Source organism: Dunckerocampus dactyliophorus, chromosome 15, assembly GCF_027744805.1.
Source record: "Dunckerocampus dactyliophorus isolate RoL2022-P2 chromosome 15, RoL_Ddac_1.1, whole genome shotgun sequence".
NCBI classification, from domain to species: Eukaryota; Metazoa; Chordata; class Actinopteri; order Syngnathiformes; family Syngnathidae; genus Dunckerocampus; species Dunckerocampus dactyliophorus.
In genome coordinates this window covers 11,567,026-11,591,317 of record NC_072833.1, presented here as the reverse complement: position 1 = coordinate 11,591,317, position 24,292 = coordinate 11,567,026, and the positions used below count along the sequence as shown (strand labels likewise).

At 42.9% G+C, this 24,292-nt stretch overlaps 3 protein-coding genes across 3 annotated transcripts; 1 reads left to right on the top strand and 2 right to left on the bottom strand.

Moving 5' to 3' along the window:
- The first annotated feature begins 250 nt into the window (after positions 1 to 250).
- On the top strand, positions 251 to 6,144 carry si:dkey-112a7.4 (uncharacterized). The gene is made up of 3 exons (XM_054752538.1): positions 251 to 579; positions 782 to 1,102; positions 4,708 to 6,144. Exons 2-3 carry the CDS (start codon positions 925 to 927, stop codon positions 4,782 to 4,784), a joined length of 255 nt encoding a protein of 84 aa, XP_054608513.1. The 5' UTR covers positions 251 to 579; positions 782 to 924; the 3' UTR covers positions 4,785 to 6,144.
- cldn7a (claudin 7a) lies at positions 5,986 to 11,492 on the bottom strand. Its single transcript, XM_054752537.1, has 4 exons — positions 11,124 to 11,492; positions 9,564 to 9,728; positions 6,807 to 6,891; positions 5,986 to 6,682 (listed from the first exon to the last, which is right to left on the bottom strand). Exons 1-4 carry the CDS (start codon positions 11,344 to 11,346, stop codon positions 6,514 to 6,516), a joined length of 642 nt encoding a protein of 213 aa, XP_054608512.1. The 5' UTR covers positions 11,347 to 11,492; the 3' UTR covers positions 5,986 to 6,513.
- A 2,754-nt stretch (positions 11,493 to 14,246) lies between these two features.
- chrnb1l (cholinergic receptor, nicotinic, beta 1 (muscle) like) lies at positions 14,247 to 23,228 on the bottom strand. The gene is made up of 11 exons (XM_054752535.1): positions 22,971 to 23,228; positions 21,610 to 21,743; positions 21,485 to 21,529; positions 18,927 to 19,036; positions 18,727 to 18,835; positions 18,490 to 18,637; positions 18,209 to 18,394; positions 17,914 to 18,137; positions 17,638 to 17,816; positions 15,253 to 15,391; positions 14,247 to 15,158 (listed from the first exon to the last, which is right to left on the bottom strand). Exons 1-11 carry the CDS (start codon positions 23,062 to 23,064, stop codon positions 15,018 to 15,020), a joined length of 1,509 nt encoding a protein of 502 aa, XP_054608510.1. The 5' UTR covers positions 23,065 to 23,228; the 3' UTR covers positions 14,247 to 15,017.
- Positions 23,229 to 24,292: the final 1,064 nt, after the last annotated feature.

Here is a 24,292-nt window from a genome sequence, read left to right as displayed (position 1 = left end):
TTAGTTTATACTTTTTTTTGCCTGTTTTCCAATTTTGGCTGTTTTTTTCCCTTTAAATTGACAAATATTAAAATTTTCTCTGGTAATATTATGACTATTCCTGTAATAGTTAGTTCCATAGTTCCGGAGTAAAGTTCCTGAGGTGGAAAAGGGGCTTTACCATCTCCTCCCTAAACTCTTTGCGCTTGTCAGGCCTGGTCAGGTGACTTACAGCGTCACTTGACTAATGCATAAGGCTTATTGAGCGGTGTCACCCATTGGCAGAGTCACGCAGCTAGTTTTGGGCCTTTGTCTGACGTGCGTAATTACGCACCGCTGCTTTTAAGGCCCACCTCTCCCGTGTGATGAGAAGCGTCAACAACATTTTTCATCGCAGTGACGTGCGCATATTCGGTTAGGAATGTGTGAGGTTGATTAAAACTGGAGCATATCTCCACCATAGAGAGGAAGAGGCTCCTTTAAATAAATCCACTCGCCCAATGTGGCGCGTAGAGAGAGAGAGAGAGCTCCAGTAAACAACAACACGGTTCTGGGAAGTCTTTTAGCGGCTTCAGATCTTCACTTCAACATCACTGGAAGGTAATTGCCGGGATTATACCCTTTCTGGATGTGTAGAAGGCGTTTGAACCTTGCTAGGAAGCTTAGTTCTTCTTCTTCTTCTTTTGTATCGGTTAGGAGTGTTGACAGGGTGGTCATGGTCAGATAAATTGAGGTTTTGTAACATCATCTTCAACATATATTCAACATTTCATTGTTTAAACTTGTTTCTTTTAATTCACAGCGCGTAAGGACAATCCCAACGTTGTATTGTGATCAATATATTCATCGCTTCCATTGCGGAAGTGAAGAGCAGCACAAAACCAGTCGCCTTCGTACTGTGGGGACATCCAGTGGCCAAAGCAGGTACTGCATCTCTTTGCAGCTATGTACGGGTCTTCCGGCATCCCCGAGCTTATTCCACCCACAGCGCCGCCTCTGCAGCCCGGTCAGGGGGGACAGCACGGCCCGGGTCACGGCCAGGGCGGCGGCCCCAACGGTCCCAACCCCCAGAGGCTGGGCCAGAGGGCCCCCAAGCTCGGCCAGATTGGTCGCTCCAAGAAAGGTAATCTTTACAATGTTGCTCAGTGAATTTTTCCATTCATTTAAATGATTTTTTTCTTGAAGTAATGTATTTTGGTTCATGCCACAGTAATTGAATTGTGTGACATTGATTTTTAAGTACTAAAAGTATGACTGGCATTCAGCATCACAGCATGTCTTGATTTGAACTCCCAAACATAGCCAATGTGCTGTTTGTTTTACAAACACATAATTGTATTCATTAGCACACATTATGTTTCTAGTTATTTGTATTGGTAGTGTGTATATCCATCCATCCATCTTCTATGCCGCTTATCCTCGGAGGCGGGGTACAGCCTGGACCGGGCGCCAGCCAATCGCAGGGCACATATACAGACCCTTTCCAAAAAATTAGAATATCATGGAAAAATTGTTTAATTTCCATAATTCCATTAAAAAAGTTAAACTTTCATAGATTATAGATTCAGGGCCCACAATTTAAACGATTTCAAGTGTTTATTTGTTTATTTTTACGTAATTTGGGCTTCCAGCTCATAAAACCCACAAAAACAGGAATTCAAAAAATTTGAATACTGTGAAGAAATCACCATTTACTTCTCAGTTTTTGCAGGAAAAAAAAAAAAATTAGGATCACATCAAAGCAATCAAAATATGGTACTTTTAAAACAATATGTCACTGCCTCGATGCGACGTGGCATTGAAGCAATCAGCCTGTGGCATTGCCTGGGAGTTATGGAAGCCCAGATTTCCTTGATGCTTGCTGTCAGCTCTTCTTTGTTGTTGGGTCTGGTGCCCCTCATGTTCCTCTTGAGAATACCCCATAGATTCTCAATGGGGTTTAGGTCCGGTGAGTTGGCTGGCCAGTCAAGCACTGTGATGGCATGGGCATCAAACCAGGTTTTGGTGCTTCTGGCGGTATGGGCAGGGGCCAGGTCCTGCTGGAAGATGAAATCTGCATCTCCATACAGATCCTCAGCAGAAGGAATCATGAAGTCTTCTAAAACATTCTGGTAGACTGTTGCAGTGACCTTGGATTTAAGAAAGCAGAGTTTACCAACACCTGCACCGGACATTGCACCCCAAATCATGACGGACTGTGGATATTTCACACTGGACCTCAGGCAGCTTGGGTTCTGTTCCTCACCCGTCTTCCTCCAAACCCTTGGACCTTGATTCCCAAATGAAAGGCACACTTTACTTTCATTGGAAAAGAGGACCTTGGACCACTGGCCAACAGTCCAGTCCTTCTTCTCCTTGGCCCAGTGGAGACGCTTCCTACGTTGGCTCAGGTTCAGAAGTGGCTTGACCCGAGGAACCCGACAGTTGTAGCCCATCTCCCCGATGCGTCTGAATGTGGTGGTTTTTGAAGCTGTGACTCCCGCCTCATTCCACTCTTTCTGGATCTCTGCCAGATTCTTGAATCTTCCCTGTTTGATAATCCGCTAAAGCCCACGGTCATCTCTTTTGCTGGTGCATCTTCTCCTGCCACATTTTGCCCTTCCTCTAGACTTTCCATTGATATGCTTGGACACAGCACTCTGTGAACAACCAGCCTCCTTAGCTATGAACTTTTGTGGCTTACCCATCCTATGGAGGGTATCAATGTTGGTCTTCTGGCCAGTTGTCATGTCTGCAGTCTTCCCCATATTGAACCAAAATGAGACAATCGAACCAAACTGAAGCAATTTAATGACACCTGGGGAAGCCTGTGCAGGTGATTTGACTTTAGTAGATGATTAGTGTGTAACACTCAGTTTAAAAAATTCATGCCCTGCAAAATTTGGGCTGATTTCTTCACAGTATTCTAATTTTTTGAATTCCTGTTTTCGTGGGTTTAATGAGCTGAAAGCCCAAATTATGTAAAAATAAACAAATAAATACTTGAAATCGTTTAAATTGTGGGCCCTGAATCTAAAATCTATGAAAGTTTAACTTTTTGAATGGAATAATGGAAATTAAACAACTTTTCCATGAAATTCTAATATTTTGGAAAGGGTCTGTAGACAAACAACCATTCACACTCACATTCATACCTATGGACAATTTAGAGTCGCCAATTAACCTAACATGCATGTTTTTGGAATGTGGGAGGAAACCGGAGTACCTGGACAAAACCCATTGCTCACCCCCACCGGTTATCTCGCCTCATTAGAGCGTTTTGTTGTCATAATCGGTTATCTGAGCTATTTTTTAATGTTATCGGCTTAATCGGTATGACATCATAATTCCTCATACCGACCCGATAATTGCCCCGATATTTATCTCGCACACCTACTATTTCCGTTTTATAATGAACTGATATATTGTTACGAGTCATTGGTTCCTTTTGAAAGATGCTATATGATACATTTATGATGATGATTATTATTATCAGATCACACTTGTGGTTCAGAACACACTGGTATTTTTGTAACGCGATATTACGTGACGGAACTCAAATATTCCAAACCAAAATGCTGTCTGCAAGGTTGAATACACAGGTTATTATATTCTACTATATTTACCAGCTCGGACAAAAAGCACAAAATTGGGTCCACAAGAACGAGACGAGACAAGATGAGATTTTAACATGAATCTTTAAGAAAGTGCAATGAAAAAATATAAGTAGAAAATCCTTTTTGTTTGAGTCCCGAATCAATGCAGTCGCATTTTGAAATGTTTATTGTCCCCACAGAAAAACAACATTATTATCAACAGTTTTTGGGACCAAACAAACCACTGTTGTGATAATAGCAGAATAGTATTAATAATAAATGAGAATATGTCATAGTAATATTTAATATAATCATGTAACAGTAATATTTCCTTTAATATGTCATCTTTCACTCTGTAAAGTTGCAGAATTGGCGTTTGTCACATGTATTGCAATGCGTACCGTCTGTCATATTAATTATTCGTATCAACATTTGGGTGTTTTCTAGTTACATTATGCCTTTTTGCTCTATGTTTCCCCTTTTGCTGGGTTTTTGTTTATTTCATTTTAATTCTGCAATAACCCACGTTTCACAGATGGCACCTGTGCCACACTTTGGACACCCATGCGTGTTCGGCGAGCCAGACTGTTTTGGTGTTGCCAGGTGACGGAGGAGTGTGTCCAAGCTCTGGCTTCTTGGCTCTGTCGCGCTGCATTGTGGCGGGGTTTATGCAGCTTTCACACCGCTTCCATATTACTGTATTATGATTCACAGTAGTGATGTCATAGTTCACAGTCTGATTGGCTTCTCTGGCTGCCCTGTTCTCACGAGACATCTTTTCTCCAAACAAGAAATCTCGTCACGTTTTAATCTTGCGAGATCTTATGACACGAGATCTTGTGTCACCCCTACATATTAGGGAACGTAACTCAAATATTCCAAACCTGAATGCTGCGTTCAATACGTAGGTTATGTTTATATTTTCTTATATTTACCAGCTTAGATTTCACCAAAAGCGTCTAAAATATACTTTTAAAGAGGGAGAGAGCAAAGGAGAGACAGAACTTCCAGCGCATTTTTGCTTCCATATTTGTCACATTTGTTTACTGGTATGTAGCATATTTAGCAATGTGATGTAGATATATGATGTGGATTGGGAGGAACTACGCAATCCTGACTTTTCTGTTGACATTTCCGGCACTTCCTTTTATAGTGGACTTGGACGATGAAGTGCTGGACGACATCATGAACAACAATGGCCAATGTCCCGTGTCCATCCCCATGTCCTGAATGAGGAACTCCCCAACCAAAACGTATCCATGCTTGATGCCAAGTGTCTCCAGTGAAGGCTGGTGATGGCGCAACAAGGCCCAAAGAGGGGCGGAGCCTACGCCTTCATTGTAAATCATATCACTTCTTTTCAGATATTTCATGGGTCTGTTTACCCCTCCCGCCCATCTCGGGAGGTCCGAGCCGACTTCTAGACGACAGCTGCTTGTGTGGAGTTGCACTGATGGAGTGTTTTGGTACGAAGCTGTGATGGCGTTAAAGCACCCTGCTACCTTGCAGGTTGAGTGTCTTCTATACTGGTCAAGTGCTTTCTGTATTAAAGAGTAGATGAAAGCTTGTTAGTTATGACATTTCAAGAAAAACTACTGATTTCTGTTAAAATATGAAGAGAAACACTGTTGTGCTGGGTTTTTTTCAAAATGTAATTATTAAATGGTTATTTTTGTTGGTTTGCACTTTGTGGGAATGCCTTACGTTACGTGCAGTGACGTGTTGCATACTTCTATGCATGGAGTCTGTAAGAGCATCATCCCCAAACTCAATGATCCCCGTCTCTAAAGGGCTACAAGTATGTGGTAGTGTTTTTCTCATCGCACCGCTGTGGCCTGCATGCTGACGGCCGAGTCGCTGTGGCAACCGGGGGACATCAACCTGTACAGTTGTGAATGTTTCATTCAGTGACACGCTACAGGTGTCAATGGACAGGACAAGACAATCCCACCCTCACGAGAAGCACCAAATAAATGACTTCTAATTATTGTTGTTGTTGTTGTCCAGAAATGCTTGTGTTGATAAAATGTGACTTATTTATTTTTTAATCTTTTGGCTGTAAAACAACTTATTTTTTTTATCAAGATGTTATCTTATTTGAAAAGTGTCTGCTGTTTGCATGGAAGTGGTCAATCTTTTAAACTGCATCCAGGGAAATAAAAGACATATCCTCTTGGGATATGTGTTGTTTTTTTAAAACAGTTTTTCAAATATTATATTGTATTTAAAACACCCAACACTTGTAACAATCAGTGGAAGTTGTTTTTAGCTCAGCAGGTGTCCACAGCGTGACAGGTTGCCAGGTTGCACATAGCATGCCGCACAGAATGATGTTTAACACGTTAGCGTGAATTTTGTATTTTTATCCAAGACACCGGTTTGTGGTTTGGTTGTGTTCATGAGGATAAAATCTGAAGAATGCATGTGAATGCATTTTTTTTTATTACATCACCATGGATAATGTTGCACAACCTTTATTTTTGACACAAACATATGCTATACATGCAGAGTATGTAATGTAAAAAAAAAATCCATCTTGGAAGTGTAAAAGTCATCCTACATTTGGCAAAAATAAATAGTTGCAAACCCATTTGATCTCCTAGTGGCTTATTACACGCATGTGGCTACACCAGGGTTGTCCAAAGTGCGGCCAGGGGGCTTTTTTCGGCCCGCGGCTCAATTTTTAATGGACCTCTGCATATTGTAAAAAATAAAGTTAAGTCATACAAAAGCTTGACTCAAATTGGATTGCGAAAGATGCATGCATGGTCTTGCATCTTGCCAGTGTGTTGTCATGTAGCACTGGGATATTAGGACTGTGTGAAACAGTGCTGAGTCATCATCAAGAAGTTATTAAAGGCACACATGAGGAAAAAAGTCCCACTTTAACTAATACAGTAATAAAAACTTTGACTCTTTGTATAACAATAATAAGAATTAGGGAGGGAGGGGGGCATATTTAGACATATTCCTTATTGCTGCTTCCAGGCGCGGAGCGAGAGCTAGCAATGGACGGGTACTTGGACGCTTGCTTCTTTCGCGGACAGGAGGCAGCCAACATCGTGCCGCCCAGGACGTCCAGGAGGGAGCCGCCCCACGCGATGAAGATGGCGGCGCCAAACTCAAACCTGTGACAAAGATTAGCCCGTTAAAAAACCTCAAAGGTGAATTATCATCTGTTGTTTGCACACCGGAAAACCCTCCAACTATCAAAGAAACATTCTGGTTTTCAATAGGTGGCCCTGGGCTTACTTGGTGTTGACGGGGGTGTAGGGGTTGTAGAAGGCCCGGATCACGTTGTGAGCAAACCAAGAGCACGCCACAATGGCACACAGTCCTGAAAAGGTGGGACAGGTTTTATGTTTTAGTGGGTTTTTTTTGGTCGTCTCATGTTGGAATCCAAGTCTGGCGCGGTGGAGTCTCTCAGTCCAGTGGCCTCGAGAGGCCCAGGGGTCAAACTACATCACACCCACTGAGGGTCTTAAAAATTTTTAACACAGGATTGCAACTTCAGAAGGCAGTCAGTTTTTTTTTTTTTTTTTTTTTAAGGGAAACGAATAATTTGCTCTTGTTGTGTTGGTAAGCTGTAAGGTAACCAAAACATTAACCCTTTGGAGTCCAGGGTAGGATTTAGTGGTTTTACGTATTTGTACTGTCTTTCCCTTTATGTAAAGGGAAAACGGTTTATCTTTCCTTAGGTGGTTTCCATTTTTCCAGTACATGTGTGACTGTACAGTCACTTTTGACATGTGTATCAGCACATTGGGACCAAAATCACACTAAAGTCTAACATCCAGTAGGAATTTTTTTTAATGTTTACTGTAAAAATGTCTCACATGTGTAATGAACCCTTCTTATAAGTTACAATTGTAATATAAAATGTATAAGTCAAAAACTCAAGTGCAAATTCGGCAAATAGCAAAGTTAAACGTAGTGAAATACTTACTATGCTAAGTATTTATCTTCAAAGCTAGGCAAGGCCTCAGGCAGTTACAATTTCCTAATTATATAAACATTGTTCCTTCACTACATCGCAGATCAATGTTCGCGGATTTTTTAAAGTGCAATTTTGCATGTTTTTTTTAACAGCCTATGAATACACATTGTGTTCTGTGTCCTTGTGGTGTATTAGAGCGGAAGTGGATGCCGACCGGTGTTGTGCCGAGCCACTGGCACTACTATTTTAACTCAACAATCCTTCGTTTACACGCCCAATCATGTTGCTACAGTGCCCCGATTTACAGTGTCAACAGTGTCAACAGATTTACGTGCTGAATCACGCTTCAGAATTTAAGTCAGAGTCAACATAGTGAGAAAACTTGATCGGAACCGACCAAAGTAATCATGGAAAACTTACGGACCGCTTGCAGTTTCATGCGAGACGAGGTTTTATTGACAGCTTCCTCCACACGGAATGTTGTGTGCTGCAGTGAAATGCGTCCAAGCGGAAACAGCGGTTAGGCTAAACTAATGTTCTGCACCACACAACAGCCGTGGGGGTGGCCACGGAATGGCCGGAGAGTGAACAAGTAGCTCCGCCACATTGTATATTATTGTATTTACTACTGCTACCAGTAGAGGGTGTTGTATACTCATGTGAGAATTGAAGACGTGTGCAGCTCCACCTCATCTCAGTATGTGGTGATGTGCCTGTAGGAGCATATTAAGAACCCAGGCTAAATATAGAGCCACAACAGTCGTAAGGGAGAAACCGCCCATTGTGTTCTGCGTCCTGATTGGCTGTAAACCATTGTCAATCAATCTCTCACCTGCCCTTTCCTGTTGTGCTGTTGTGATTGGCCTGTGTGCTAACTGTGTGAGCTGCTTGCTAACTGCCAAAAAACAATAAAGGAAGAAGAGGCTAACCGGCTAAATTAATCTTCAGTTCAAGTAATAGGACGAGGAGGAGGAAAATACGACGGCAGGAACAATATCTTTTAACAAGGATACAAAAGCGCTACAGCTGAACGGGGCCAGGACGACGCACGGTTAGAGGAGTGAATACGCGTGAGTCACTTAATAATTTCTTGTGTCCGACCTAGTAGTAAAATTCAAACGAAATTTGAACTTTGAGAAACGTGAGAAAATGTTATTGTCTGTCTGAGAAAACTGTATAAAGTGTATTGTGAAGGGTTTTACAGCTGACTATAACATTCAAGGGTAAGTAAGACCTGTTTATAAAATTCAAAGGCTTGATGTGCATCTTCACGTCAAGTGGCCATTTGGTGGTGGTGTTACACTTACACTTCCCCATCTCCCTCTTTAACCAAACCACCTCTGGCGACCTTTTTTTTTCCACCAATAGGAAGGTAGGAAGGAAAATACCGTTACGACACGAATGACAAAATCATGGCAAACATTATCGATCATTGGTCCGGTTTTACTCCATTTTACCCCATTTAAAGCCTCGCATGCAGTGTGAATTCTGCACTTTGGACGCCGGTCCAAATGATCATGCTGCGCCACCTATCATGCTGTGACGCATGATACGAGGTTGTGGAAAACATCTGCACTGGATCTCATTAGATTGTGCAGATGTACCAAATGTTTAGGGGTATGATCTTTGAATCTATGACATGTTGAATCGGCAGATCCCTTTATGCAGTTCTTGTACTGGCTGTCCTTAGATGGCATACTACAGCGACTCCAAAACATTGCGCCACGGCACAGTTGTGTGCTGTGAGAGATCACCAGGTGATCCGGTTTCAGATAATTCATCCGAAAATAATTATTTATTAACTACAAATAACGTGTCTTTGTTCATCTATCCATACCAGCAACGTGCAGTGACAAGCAGAAGAATTAAATGGCCTGAGATATCAAGTCATTCCACTCGAAAACATGTGCCTTGGCTCAATAAACTGCCTTACAGTATGGTCATGGTCATGTTTACCTTTGCACAATTCAACATGCATGAAAAGGAGCAGGAAGAAGCAGATTTCACTTTCACTTTGTTCTAATAGAGAAAAAAAGAATAAAGAATGTGTATTGCTTATTCAGGATACGCACCTCCCACTAGCAGGATGATGCCCCCTGTCATGGCAACGCGAGCCTTGCGGAGTTTGTCGCCCCCTCCGCAGGTGGTGCACTTCATGCCCATGCAGGCCACGCCCAGGCCCGCAACCGACACGATGATGCCCACGATCATCAGCGCCCTGGTGGCCTGCAGAGAGCCTGCAGAGAATGACATGATGTTACAAAAAAGCTCGTTAGGACACTTTTATTTATGATGTGATGGTTTGGGCCTCAGTGTCAACTCTTCCTGGAAGAGAAACCATGGGTAACAACACGCTGTGGCGCCACTCGTTGAAATACGACTGCCCTCTCCTCATCTGTCAGTGCCCCCCACCCCACCTCCTCTCCACCTCCTATAAAGCCATCAGGGGGAACCTTCCTTTGTTTCTGTCCACCTAGAACCAGTCTGTGCCAGTCCTGCCCGGCCCGACCCTGCCCCGCACACAAACAGCATCCTCCTGCAGCGAGGGGTGCGATGGTGGTGGGAGGCCTCTATTGTGAGATGGTACAGTCTGGAAGCAGTAGTATCATTGCTTACGTACCAGCTTGTTTCGCTTTTCCTGGCTCGACATCAAGAGTTTCAAAAAGTTCACATGCTGTACCACAATTCAAACTTTCTGAGATACAACCCCCATCTGGATGGACATGTTATTGTCCCCACTAAACATAATAATACATCGTCTAAATAAACATAATGTTATATAAATGACACTGCTATATTGAGGATATGTTTATTATTGCACTACTGTAACACTTGTGTATGTCTGAAAATCATAATAAATGTGTGGTTGAGTATCAATACTACTATGACTACTAGTACTACTAATCATAACAAACAAGGGTTTAGGGTTAACTCTCAGTTTTGAATGGCAGAATTTTGCACAAAGCTCTTGTTTTGGATGGCATTACATGGTGCAAGTGTACCTAATGATCTGACTGTTGTGTACATGACCTGTAGCAGCGCCCTCTAGTGGTCATGTACTAAAAGAACATGCATAAAAGCACTTCAAGTATATACTGTACAGTAGCGCCAGGGGTGTCCAACCTTTTTCCACCAAGGAAAAACTGAAGGCCACATTTTGCAAATTAAAGATGCTAAAATCCAATGTAGGTCAATATATGCTAAGCTATATCAACAAAACATGTACATCTTTGTGTAATAGGTGACAAAGCAAATTAGTGGCATATGGAATAATATATCTCATTAATGTTATTTAATTCATTTTTACAACACGGCGAGGGCCAATGAAAAACGGGCTCCTGTAATTCAACATGCTTATACCAATCCAATCGAGGCCAAGATATGCTAAACTAAGACTTTTCAACTTTGTGACATAGACGACAAAGCAAATAAATGCTAGTATTCGTGTAATATCATGATTAGCCACGTAGCATTCTTTTCCTGTCATTTTAAAAATATGCTGCCGGTCAGGAAAAAATGAGATGCGGGCCGCACTTTTGACACCCCTGCCTTGTAGTAAGCTACTCACTGCAGAACATTGAAGACAACCTTGCATCCTATTACCCTATTATTATTTCTGTAGGGAGACGTACTGTCGAGCTGCAGGATGGAGTCGTAGATCTTGCACTGAAGCTGCCCGGTGCTTTGGAAGGCGCAGGACATCCACAGTCCCTGGTACATGGCCACGGCCGTGATGATGTTGTCCCCAATGTAGGCTGACATCTTCCACTGGGGCAGAATGGTACCTATAATCAGGGCCACGATGCCAATCAGGGACATGAAAAAGCCCAAAAGCTGAATTCCAGAGTTGGCCATTTTTCTTTCTAAAAAAAGCCACCAAAATAAGCTTGTCCCAAATATATTACCGCTCCTGTAAGTGTGTTCAAGTTCTATGCAAAAAGCCCTTGGGAGTGTGTGCGTGTGTGTGCTCTAAGGGGTCTTCTTGGGGATGGGCATGTAAGATGTGGGTGTGTGTTGTGCCATGTGTCATGCGTGCTGGGAAATGTTCCCCCCATTTCCAAGCAAACAGGTTGCCACTGGAATCCCTATTTTTTGTCAACCCTCTACTCTACAAACATGTTCACATCCCTGTGAGGAATTTCATAGTGTTTGTTTTTGCATACTCGTCTTCCTATGAGTGCATGTGTGCTGACCTAGATCTAGGTGTTTTCCCACACGGACGATTAATTAAACGGCTCAGTCGGAGCAGATTTACAGCATATCTCCAAGCCAGTGATATGCTAATGAGGGGCTGTTGTGAGGAAAACATGTACAACTATGCAATTAGAGGATGTTTAAAGTTTCAAATGATCAGGAAAGTGCATATTTCGGCCATTTTCCTGATACAAAATGTCACCACTTGACTTTGAGGACAAGAATGCACTGTATTGACAAAAGTTTTGGGACACCCCGACACATACAGGAAGTGAAAATGAAAGAACATTCAACCTTCAGGCGTGTGGCACGCTGATATTCTTCCCCTTTTACTTGTTTATGAAAGACACTAAAACAAATCCATTGTAATTTGGGAATGAAACGATATCCGACTGACTGACATATGATTCTTTTTTAGCAAATTTTTTTTTTTAGGACTGAAGTGTGAGCATATTTTTTTCCTATCAAACAGTAATGTGGTAATAATAATAAGGCAGTCACAATAATAATTTACCGGTATGTAATATTCATAATGGTTCCCCTCGAATTTAGGTCAGTATACGCTAAGCCGTTTAATATATTTTAAAAGGCAAATTACATTTCAGCTGTGTTAAAATTAAGAAGAAAAAAGAAATGCTTTTAGTGCAGTGGAACCCGCTCATGTCAACACCCCTCGGACTGACCGACTGACGCCGACGACATCAAAACCGAATGTAACCTGTGCTTGCACATTTACTTGTGGCTTTAAAAAAGTTTTTTTTTGTGTATATTTGATGTATATTTTAAGGGCTGTCAAGTTATTATTATTTTTTTTACATCAGATTAATCACAGTTCCCAGATTAATTTATCTTGATTAATTATTTGCAGTTACGCCTGGAATATGCCCATTTTCACTGTATTTAATTAAGAGAAAGAGAAATGACATGACACCATTATACAGTATATATTTAACATACTGTATCTATTGTACGTATTTATTAACAGATACAAATTCATTGAAAATTTTAGTCAAGCTAAAACATAGTCCACACCATAATATAATGCGTCTGACTCTTTGCAATGTCTCTTGCATGTCTTTCTGCAATTCCTCTGAACCCGGCTGTAGGCTGGAGTTACAGGTATTTGGAACAGTATTGTAGTTTTCAAAGCAGTACAGTAAGAATAGTAAAAGTCAGAAATACCACCGTTTCATTCTACACAATGATTGCTCTTTTTTTGCGTGAAAAAATAAGATTGCTTGCATGAACTTCAGTAGATGTTAACCACTGATGTCCAGCGGTGTTGATGTTGGGTGTGTGTGTGAATGCACCTCGATGTCGCACGGTGGAGAACGAGGAAGTGTTGTTTCGTGGTTGAACAGAGAGAAGTGTTTGCGAGTTGTTGCTATGTTATATGGGGCGTTGGAATTGAGCACTGCTGCTGATGTGTTAATTTAGGAATAAAGAGTGTCAGACTCTGTTTACATTTGTGGGGATGCAATGCTTGCCTCCACCGTCCACCGTCACCACGGAGAGGGGTGGCTTGTCATGACGTGCATACGTCAACGGTAAACATGTATTCAATGAAATAAATCCTTTACCGCCGTTAATGTGTTATTTTTGACAGCCCTAGTATACGCTTATTTAGATTCTTCTGCTTTCATATGATATTGTAGCGATGGGAGTATGCGCTGTATTGATTTTATAGCTTTGTTTTATGTTTTTCTTTTCAGTTTGCCCCTCATCTTTGGATTAAAAAAAAAAATGTATGGCCATTAAAAAAACAATGCTGGGCTGGACTTTGGACTTTGGTTGCTCGACACCAAATACACCCAAACACACCTTTATAGACGCAGCTTTACACTAGACCGCAAAAATGAGAGAGGAAGTCATAAGCAGCATGCCTGAAGGCCCCCCAACTGCCTGGCAGGTGATCAGGAGCGTGCTCACCTCCCTCCCTCCATCCTGGGTGGATTTAGCAGATATTCCAAGGTCTGCCATCAGCTTATTTTTCCTTCCCCTGACTTGTGCTGAACTTTTGTCCCCTTCTCCGCCTCACCTCCATCTCTTTTCGCCTCAACAAATGCTTCATTGTTGCCCAGGACCCCCACCCCCCACCCTCACCCACGCTTTGATAGGAAGGATGAAGACATGAAGGTTGTGTGTGTTGCTGTGGACAGTCCCAGGCGCCTTCCAGTGGTGTCTCCATTGGTAACCTGATTTATATGATGTCCTCTTGGCTTGCACAGAAGACAAAAATTGCACTTTAAAGCCACCCCCCGCCCTCCCTTCTTCTTACAATCCACTTTTCTTTTATTTATTAGAGCAGTAAACACCGATTTGTCTCGCTGCTTTAGCCCTTGTTCAATGCCTGACAGAAAAAAAAAGCTAAATCAACCCAAAGACGAGCACTCACAGCATTCTCTCATGGGGCTTTCCCCCCCTCACATTTCTGAGGCCTCCTCCTGAGTTGAAGTGCACGAGAAGGAGGGCGAATACAGTGATTGAAGTCCCACAAGTGCCCCCTCCGATGTCGATAAAGCACCCACGCACGGCTTTTCCCTGAAAAGCTCAAACGCGCACAAATGAGGGGGACGGCGCCCTTTTGCTTCACGCTCAGTATCCTCCTCGCTGGAGGCTCTTATGTAACTTTAGTGTTGAACCAGAAGCGGGACAGGGACCAGTGGACTGTGGTCCTCTGGAGACAGAGAGAGGCCTTCTTTTCTCTTATTAAAGACATATTTGCACCGTGTGAACACTCGCTCTGTCGCTGCACATCAGCAAGCAGGAAAAACAGCTAATGACATCACACACTTTGGAAGCCAATTAATGTCCTGGAGTGTTTTGTTGTGTGCCTAAAAGCAAGCTGCTGGGTCTGTAGTGCATAAACCTTTGGATTAAAGCGTTTAATTTGTGTTGTTATAAGGAAATGAAAGTGCAGAGATAGCTTGTAATTGTTTTTGCCACTTTGCCCTGCAATCAACTAACAAAGAGTTGCTTCTATGTTCTCTATGGAACTTCTGTGGTCCATGTACTTTGAAATGCAGGTTCAATGCTCCCCTCTAGCGGGCAAACTCCTACACCACAACCTGCACTTGCCAAACACTCTATTCTTATCATTATTAGCATTTACAGTGTATTCTTATCTTTTAAACATAAATAATGGACACATAGCATCGTTTAAGTTAATTACCTAACATAATGACATATTTTTATGACTGATAGGCGACATTTTTGTTGATAATAACAAACACGATAATGGAAAAGTCTTATGTTGAGCTGCGTTGGAAGTACAAAGCAACAACATGACCCCTTGGATGCATTGTTTGTATGAAGGGCGGTTTGGCGCCCCCTTATGGGAAGGGGTTGTCTGGCGTGTAGTTGAAACTGGCATCCAAGAACATGGCCAAGGTGCCCAACGTGGTGATGACGACAAAGAGCCACAGGAAGAGACGGTCCACCACCAGGGCGATGAACTGCCAGTCCTCTGTTATCTGCACACACGCACGCGCGCGCACACAAACACACACACACACTAGAGTAAGCACTCGAGCTCAATGGATGTCGTGTATGGGCCGTGCTTCTCACCGAATCATCCGTGTCTTGCTTCTTCAGTTGCTCTGCCATGTAAGTCACGGCGGCAATGGCTGACTTCAGGTTGGGAGGAAGAATCAGACAGAATCCGTCTGCTTCAGGAAGCCTCTGAAGCTGCACAGGACTGTCACACCTTAAAAGGATGAAGAAGACACAGGACATTAGGATGTTAGGGTGTGAAAGCACACACTACACAACATTAAGTATAGCTGCAGAATCCAAGGCTGTGTCCACAGCTGTGATTCGGTACTCTGATCTGGTCCAAAAATGAAAGAAAGATACTCGGTGTACACTTTAGTGCGGTTAGCGTTCACACTGGTATTTTTGTTACGGGCCAAAGGCTGCGCACTAAAGAACATAGGCATAAAGTAAATACTTTGGGCAGCTTTTGTGTATTCCAAACCAAAATTCTCATTTTTGGTTTAATTTTATTTCTACAATGTGCTGGGGGCCAATAAAAAACAAGCTGCCGGCTGCAAATGCCTCCCGGGCTGCACTTTGAACACCCATGTTTTAACGGAACCAAACATGACATGTGTGAATGCACCCTTACACTACAGAAGTCATACTTAAAATGTTTTTAATATTTTGGTTACCTTATTTAATGATATGAGACATGGAACATGTATGTGCTCACATAATATTGCCATTTGGTTGTTTGCAAATCAAACAATACATGAAAAGTCATGTTTTAAAATGGCAAAATAATGTTGTTAATTAGCAGTATTCCGACCTTTAAATAGTTCTCTTTGATCTTGATAACACCTTCACAAAAGGGACACTGCCGACTGTAAAAGGTCCCCACCACCATTTGTTTCGATACATGTGCTGTTGTTGACCTTAAGAGAGACAAAGTGACATTTGCTGTCCACCAGAGGACACAAATGCGTGTGCGGTTCTTCTGAGCTCTGAGTGACAGCGGCAGCACACTCCCGAAACACAGCATGCAGGGTCGGGACCTTTGACCTGCTTGTTTTATTACCACCCACCCCCCACGCCAAACCCCTGCGCACACAGGCACACGCGCGCACACACACACGCCCACACACAGCTGCTCCAAAAAGCAAAACAAAACATAACAACATTCTGTTGCTAACCTGCTAGCACGCATCAATAGCAATTATGCTAATATAATTTTAAATCCATGACCCAGCGTTTTACAGTCATAGCAACATATTCTGACCACATGTTGGTTCTGGTTACCATTTAAATAAGGTGCTAAATATTCCACTTCCTACTGCTGTCATGAGTTTTACACCGTATGTCTCAACCTCTAGTGTAAAGCTACGATGATTGTACATTTACGTTACCAGTTGAATTGAATTAAATTCATTAAAAAAAACTTTTATTTGTATGTACTCTGATTTAATTTTTAGTATTGAAGCTTATTACATGCATTTCTATTTATTACAGTATATTTACAGTATATTATTTCGGCCATATACTGTAGCAGGGCTATGCAAAGTGTGGCCCGGGGGCCAATTTCAGCCCACATCTTGTTGTTATTGGCAGATTGTAAAATTAAAATGAATTCATTATTGAGTTGTATTACGACATATTACACTAATTTGATTTGTAACCTATAACACAAAGCCAAGATTTGGATGTTTTGTTCTGATAGCTTAGCATACAATGACCTACACTGGATTTTTTTTTAGCCTCTTTCATGTACAAACCGTATTCCCCAATCCTTTAATGCCCTATAGGATCTATCATAAAAGAGTGGTGTGCATTGTCAAGCTGGCACCTTCACACTGTCTGCATGCACTTGGATAGTGTCATGTTCATGGCGTGTACCGCAGCCTGCAGCACGTACTGCAACGTTAGTCGCCAGGCGTCAGCACAGTTCTGACAGGTTCTGAGAGTTGCCTAGAAACGGAGCGACAACAGAACAAGCAACCAGGAGATGTGTGTGTGTGCGTGTGTGTGTGTGTGTGTAGTGATAGTAGAGTGGTTATGCTTTACATGCCATCCTCATTCCACAGCCCGCATGGACGACTGCACACACACACTGGCCAGTTGCAATGAAACACACACATACTGTACTGTATATCCATAACAAGCATAAGAGTGCAAACATGAACACAACTCCCATAAATGAGCTGCAAAGATCGACACCTTGCTTGACTCAGATAACAAGTGGTACCACCGTCACCACACAAATCTTCACACTCCCTCCACCTACTTTCAGCAAGATTAGACCCTGATGCGTAACCTAAACAGCGGCTTAGGCGCTGGCGACTGTGGGCAGGATAAAGGGCTTAGCTTGACTCTGATGCTCTGGGAACAGACCGAGAGATGGCCGGGACCGGGCCTCGGTCCAGGGAGGTTGTTTGTGTGGAGGTGAATGATTCTTTGCAAGTGTCAATGTGGCTTTACCTGCCTCTCCAGGGTATGACAAGATCGGGGTTGATCTTGCGGAAGAAGTACTCCCCTCCGGGCTGACGTCCGTTGAAGGTGGGTACGGGGGTTTCGTTGCAAGACTCGTCTTTCAGCAGACACTCGTCGGGCTCTGGTCGGGTCATCCCAATGTACTTTGGCAGGAAGTCAATGAAGAGCTAGAAATGGCAAAATCATAGAAGATATGGTTGTTTGTAGACATCAACCGGATCTTTTTGGATTCTCCAGACTGTAGATGAACAATCAGGGACTTACCTTCCGAACCCAGTTGGGCATGATGTGCGTGCTTGGGCTGCGGTGGTGCAAGTTGAGGACGACCACGCTCAGGATGACAGAGAAGGTGACGAGGATCATGGTGAACATCACGTAGTTGACAATTATGGGAATGGCCAGCGATGTCTCGGGGACCTTGTTCGCCAGCAGGAGCATGAAGACAGTCAAGGCAATCAGGACCGAAATGGAAAGGGTCATCTTCTCGCCTGAGGACAAGACGAGGAAGTGATTGTTCAAGTGGAATTGTGTTTGCTGGACTTGGACATCAGCGACAGACCTGCTCCAGGGGGAAGGTAGAAGACAAAAATAGCCAGGACGCTTGTGAGAATGCAGGGAACGATGATGTTGATGATGTAGAACAGAGGCTTCCTCTCGATGATCAGGTAGAAGGTGATGTCCTCATACAGGTCGTCCTTGATGTTCTTCCTCGAGGGTTTGTGACATATGGCCCACTCCCCGTTCTCTGTTGTCGAACACAGGACGTGGAATTAAAGACAATAAAAGTAATGGCTCAACGTCAACATGGATCAGGACACGCAGAAGAAGTCTCTCGCCCACCCGTGAATGCGTTCTCATCTATGACAATCTCCTGGATCTCCTTGCCTTCATCATCCAGAAAATACTGCAATTCCACTTCCGAGGCGTCGTAGGTATATGAGCGGAATATCATACTGCAGTTTTGCCAGTCGAAGGGGAAATATGCAACCTTGGGATTGGTTTCAGGGGTCATAAGCGGCCATGAGTTTTCAGCATGGGGAACATGCTTTGCAACCAGACTGGATAGCTACTGGATACCTGGATAGAGCAAGAACTGCGGTAGATGGCCGGCGGGAGCCAGTTGACTGTGCCGTCATTGTACACCAAGACGTTGACATACAGAGCTACATCAAACTGACCGTCATTGCTGTGGAGAAAACAAAGGAAATTTACCGTAATAAGTCATACTTTCTCCACATTTGTAGCGTTATCGAGACCAAGTTGAGGGGGCCACTCACTTGTTTATGAGGTAGATATCAGGACGCCACACCTTGTTGGCAGGAATCCTCAAAACACTAATGTTGTCATAATCCTCTGGGTCCCATGACAAGCGGTAGTCTCTCCACTCCTTGGAAGAGCAACATGTAACAACTAGATCTTATATATACTGTATATATAAGTGGGAACAAATGCTGAGCAGGAATGGACAAAAAAGGGTATTTTGACAAGTGAGTTTAGCTTCAAAGCCCTGGCAGATGGCTCTCGCAACAAGACCAAAGTTATTCACGGTTACGAGCTGCTAGCTACTGGCAGGCATAGCGGAGGACAGCTTGGGGCTTGTGTCAATGTGGCCATGACTGAAGACGAGAAAAAATCTAAATAGCATTAGCAGCGTGGTAGCTAGTCACCGGGAAAGATTTTCAACACATCAGAAAAACATATGTACATTATATGTACATTATAGTGACCTAATTGATCTTATTATGTATTGTGAAAAACTATGACAGCAACAACATCAAATTAAAAGCATTAAATGAATACAGACCCACCATCCAGCAGTGCGAGCCTGGAGTTTTTCAGAGAGGTGGACAGGAGCACAAAAATGTGATTAATCGCGATTAAATATTTAAATCAATTGATAGCCCTAATACACTAATAGCGTTTCTATCGAGCCTGCCATGATGACTTCACAAAACCTTATATTGGTGTGGTATTGGTGTGTTAGCTCTAATGCAGAGGTGCCACAAAGTGCGGTCCACGGGCCACATGGCCCATAGCTTGTTCTATATTGGGCCAAATACAATTAAACAAGAAAACTCAAATTAAACCAACAATAAAAGTTAAAAAGGCATAATGCAATGAGAAAACGTTGAAATGTTAATAGTAATAACTAGGGGTGTCACAAGATCTCGTGGAACAAGATCTCGCGAGACAAAAATGTGACAAGATTTCTCGTTCAGAAAATTAATCACACAATTAATGAAAATGAAGTCAATAAATTTGCCTGCCTGAATATATTGCCATGTGCATGTGTGTCTGTTTTCCTCGTCTCTTGCCTTCAAACAGGCAGGAAGAGCATTCACACTGTGCATTGGTTTCAGCACCTTGGTGCGTTTGTTCCAGAAAACAACGGCATGAATGGAGTGGGTGGAGATTAGTAGTAAATTGCAATATATTATCATATTTTTTTTAAACTGTTTGCCTCCTTCCTGATTTCTTATTTTTTTGCATGTTTGTCACACTAAAATGTTTCAGATCATCAAACAAATTTAAATATTAATCAATGACAACACAACTGAACACAAAATGCCCCAAGGAAGAAAGTAATTGAGCTCTATCAGTCTCGAGAAGGTTATAATGCCATTTCTAAGGCTTTGTGACTCCAGCAAACCACAGTGAGAGCCATTATCCAAAAATGGCGAAAACATGAAACAGTAGAGAACCTTCCCAGGATTGGCCGGCCAATCAAAATTACCCCAAGAGCACAGCGACGACTCATCCAAGAGGTCACAGAAGACCCCACAACAACATCCAAAGAACTGCAGGCCTCACTTGCCTCAGTTAAGGTCAGTGTTCATGACTCCACCATAAGAAAGACACTGGCCAAAAATGGCCTGCATGGCAGAGTTCCAGGACAAAAAACACTGCTGAACAAAAAGAACATTAAGGCTCGTCTCAATTTTGCCAGAAAACATCTTGATGATCCAAGACTTTTGGGAAAATACTCTGTGGTCTGACGAGACAAAAGTTGAACTTTTTGGAATGTGTGTCCCATTACATCTGGCGTAAAAGTAACGCCGCATTTCAGAAGAAGAGTGTCATAGCAACAGTAAAATATGGTGGTGGTAGTGTGATGGTCTGTGGGTGTTTTGCTGCTTCAGGACCTGTAAGACTTGCTGTGATAAATGGAGCCATGAATTCTTCTGTCTACCAAAAATCCTGAAGGAGAATGTCCGGCCATCTGTTCGTGACCTCAAGCTGATACCAACTTGGTTTCTGCAGTAGGACAATGGTCCTAAACACACCAGCAAGTCCACCTCTGAAAGTCCTGACCTGAATCCTACGGAGATGCTGTGGCATGACCTTAAAAAGGCGGTTCATCCTCGAAAACCTTCCAATGTGGCTGAATTACAGCAATTCTGCAAAGATGAGTTGGCCAAAATTCCTCCACAGAGCTGTAAGAGACTCATTGCAAGTTATAGCAAATGCTTAATTGCAGTTGTTGCTGCTAAGTGTGGCCCAACCAGTTAGATTTAGGGGGCACTTTTTCACACATGGACCTTAATAAAGTCCCTTAATAATAAAATGTTTCATTTAAAAACTGCATTTTGTGTTCAGTCGTGTTGTCATTCACTATAAATTCTTAGCAAAATGGCCTCAGAATCTTTTCATTTCCCTCTGTGGAAAAAGTTTGGGCACCCCTGCCCTATCGCATTTTACGGCACCTATAAGAGACTCCAATTTGTCCTACGTGATGCGTGTCAATGAAGGTGCGAACCAAGCATGAGATCATTAGTGGTGCATGAAAGATGACAGTAGAGTGAGCGGATGATGACGGCTGCTTTCTCTCTCATACCAGATTCATGAAAACGTTGGTCGTCATCTCTCCGTTCTTCTCATTCTGTAAATCCGAGGTCAACCATTAGTATTTTGTACATTTTAGCGCAGATACATTTGCAAATATGAGTGTGTAAATGATACCAAGCTGACGAGCTGGGAAAGGGTCATCCCCACCCGCACCATCACTCTCTCCTCCCAGTACTGAGCGGGCCGCACCTTCAGGTTGTAGTTCGTAAAGATCTTCTGATGGAGCTGCCGCTCTATTTCTGACGCCCCTGGGCAAAAACAAACACAATTCTATTTGTAAATAAGATATAAAAAGGAGGGGTGCATCTTTGCAACGTAAGAGTCAATAGTTTGATCATCCAAAGTCATGTCTCTAGTATCCCCTGATGACGTTCTTTCCAAATATGTGTTCCATCAAGACGAGTGGGGTGGACAAAGAAGGACAGGCAGGACGCCCAGAGTGAACGGTCAGCAGGGCAGGTGCTGGTGGTGTGCGACGAGTAGCAAAGGTGACTGAGCTAATGTAATTGATATGCAGCAGGGGAGAGGGATCAAAGGGATGTCTGGGATACCATCGCCATCTGGGCCCGAAATAGACTCTGATTATCAAACAATGACGTGTTAATATGTTTCATTAAATGTGCCAGAGAGCACCGTCTCACAGGTTGTTTCGGAGTAGAAGAAACTGACTTTAGGGTCACCGCCATGGAGGCGATTTGGTGGTTTTATACAAAAACATTATAACTGGGAATTTTATGCAGAAAAGCTTGTTTCCCTGTCTGACATGAGGTCGAAGGTGAAAGTCAACGGCATCCAACTATTTCCCTTTCCTTTGTGTGCATGTCACAGAATGCACCTTCTTGTTGAGAAGCATAGTCATGCTCTACACTCAAGACATTTTGGAGAATTGTAAGCTTCCAAATTTTTGGGAACACTTTGGGAAAGGCCCTTTTTTGTACCCAGCGCACGAAGCAAAGTTCATCATGGATGCGTTCATTCTTGTGCATTTTGGTTCGGTTAAACTGAACTCTGGCATGTTTGCTCTGCTAGTATGGTTCGTTCACCATCATCCAAACCCTGTTGTGCGACTTTCAAAGTATATTTTAGAAGCTTTTTGTGAAATCTAAGCTGGTAAATATAGCAGAATATATGAGATACATCACATGATATCACAAAAACTGCCCAATTAAGTTCTTATTTTATGCGTATGTTCTTTACTGTGCAGCCTTTGGTTCCTTGACAAAAACACCAGTGTGAACGCTGAGTGAACTGCACCAAAGTACGCATCTTTTGAAAAACCAGAATACCAAACCACAAGCGTGAATGCAACCTGCTTGAATGGATGTGGTGTGGAAGAACCCCATCAAACACCTCTGCACATGATGAGCGAAGATTAATGCAAGCCAGCTTCAACATCACAAATGACCACACAAATGTGTCAAAATCCCCACAAATATCCTTCAAATGCTCTCAATGAAAACATGAAGTACCCTTACCTGTAAAAGAAACACAAAAGAATGCGAGGATGAGTTGGTTGAGCCGCAGTTGAAGGTTCATCATCTTCCGATTTGGTCCACTTGTGGCCGTCATGGCATCTTCTTGTGGAAGACCAAAGACCACCTCTAGGCATCCAGTTGCAAGCAAGAACAAACCTGCGGGTCTTTCAGTAGCTCCAGGTGGGTAAAGACCTCACACCTCCACTCTAAGTCATCTATTACCTTTTGGCAGCTCCGTCTCCTTTGTCTTTGCTTGGTTGGGACCATACCTCAACTGGGGCCTGATTGGGTGCTGGTACAGGGAGTGACGAGAGGGTGGAATGTGTTTGTACTGGGAAGCCTTTGGGGCAGGCACCTGTTGGTGCTCACCAATCTGAGGTTGGGACAGTGGGACAGAAAGAGGAAGTGGAGGGGTCGTGGTGTGATGGGGGTGAAAGGGGTAGGTTATGGGCTATGACAATGGGGATATTTTTGGGGAGGCGTGCACGTGGGCGGGGTGGAGGTTAGACGAAATATAAGGAGTCCGTTTTCTTTGGAAGCAAAATGTATCCTCCAGGTGAAACGTACACATTATGTCAGAAATAGAGGTACCACTGGGGTCCACAATGAGTTACACACATGTCAACCACTGGGTTAACTATTGGACTCCAGTGTACGTTACCCATGCAAAAATAGTACAACGCTAGAACTTTTAAGGCAGTGTGTCCAAAGTGCAGTCTGGGGCCATTGTTGGCTGCAGCTCTTTTTTTTTGGCCTTGCGGCATATTTAGATACTTATAAGTTGTAATGTTAAAAGAAAATGTTGAAATGTTGAATTTTGCAAGATATAACAATACTTACTGTTACTTATTTCTTTGCCAACTATCACAAAGTTTGGATGTGTTTAACTGCTTTGCATATTTTGACCAAGATGAATTAACAAAGTGGCCCTCTCATTCGTGAAAAGTTTGGACACCCTTAAGGTCAGTGTTCATGACTCCACCATAAGAAAGACACTGGCCAAAAATGGCCTGCATGGCAGAGTTCCAGGACACTGCACTGTGCCTTCATGACAGAACTCACGAAAGGCCAACTAGACTGATCTTGTATTGTGTCATCGTTAAAAAATAATAATATATCACCTCCTCCTCTCTCTGTACATTTCCATACCATCGAAGCTATTGTGTCTTAGGTCAGACTGTCCCCCCAGTACCTCGCGGTGGTCAGGGTCTCCAGCGGGAAAACATAAACAGGCCATAAATCAGCCACAGGTTGATGCTTGGGAAAGGGAATATGTCTCCGCCCCCCCCTCCAGCTGGATACTGTAAATACATCAATGACAC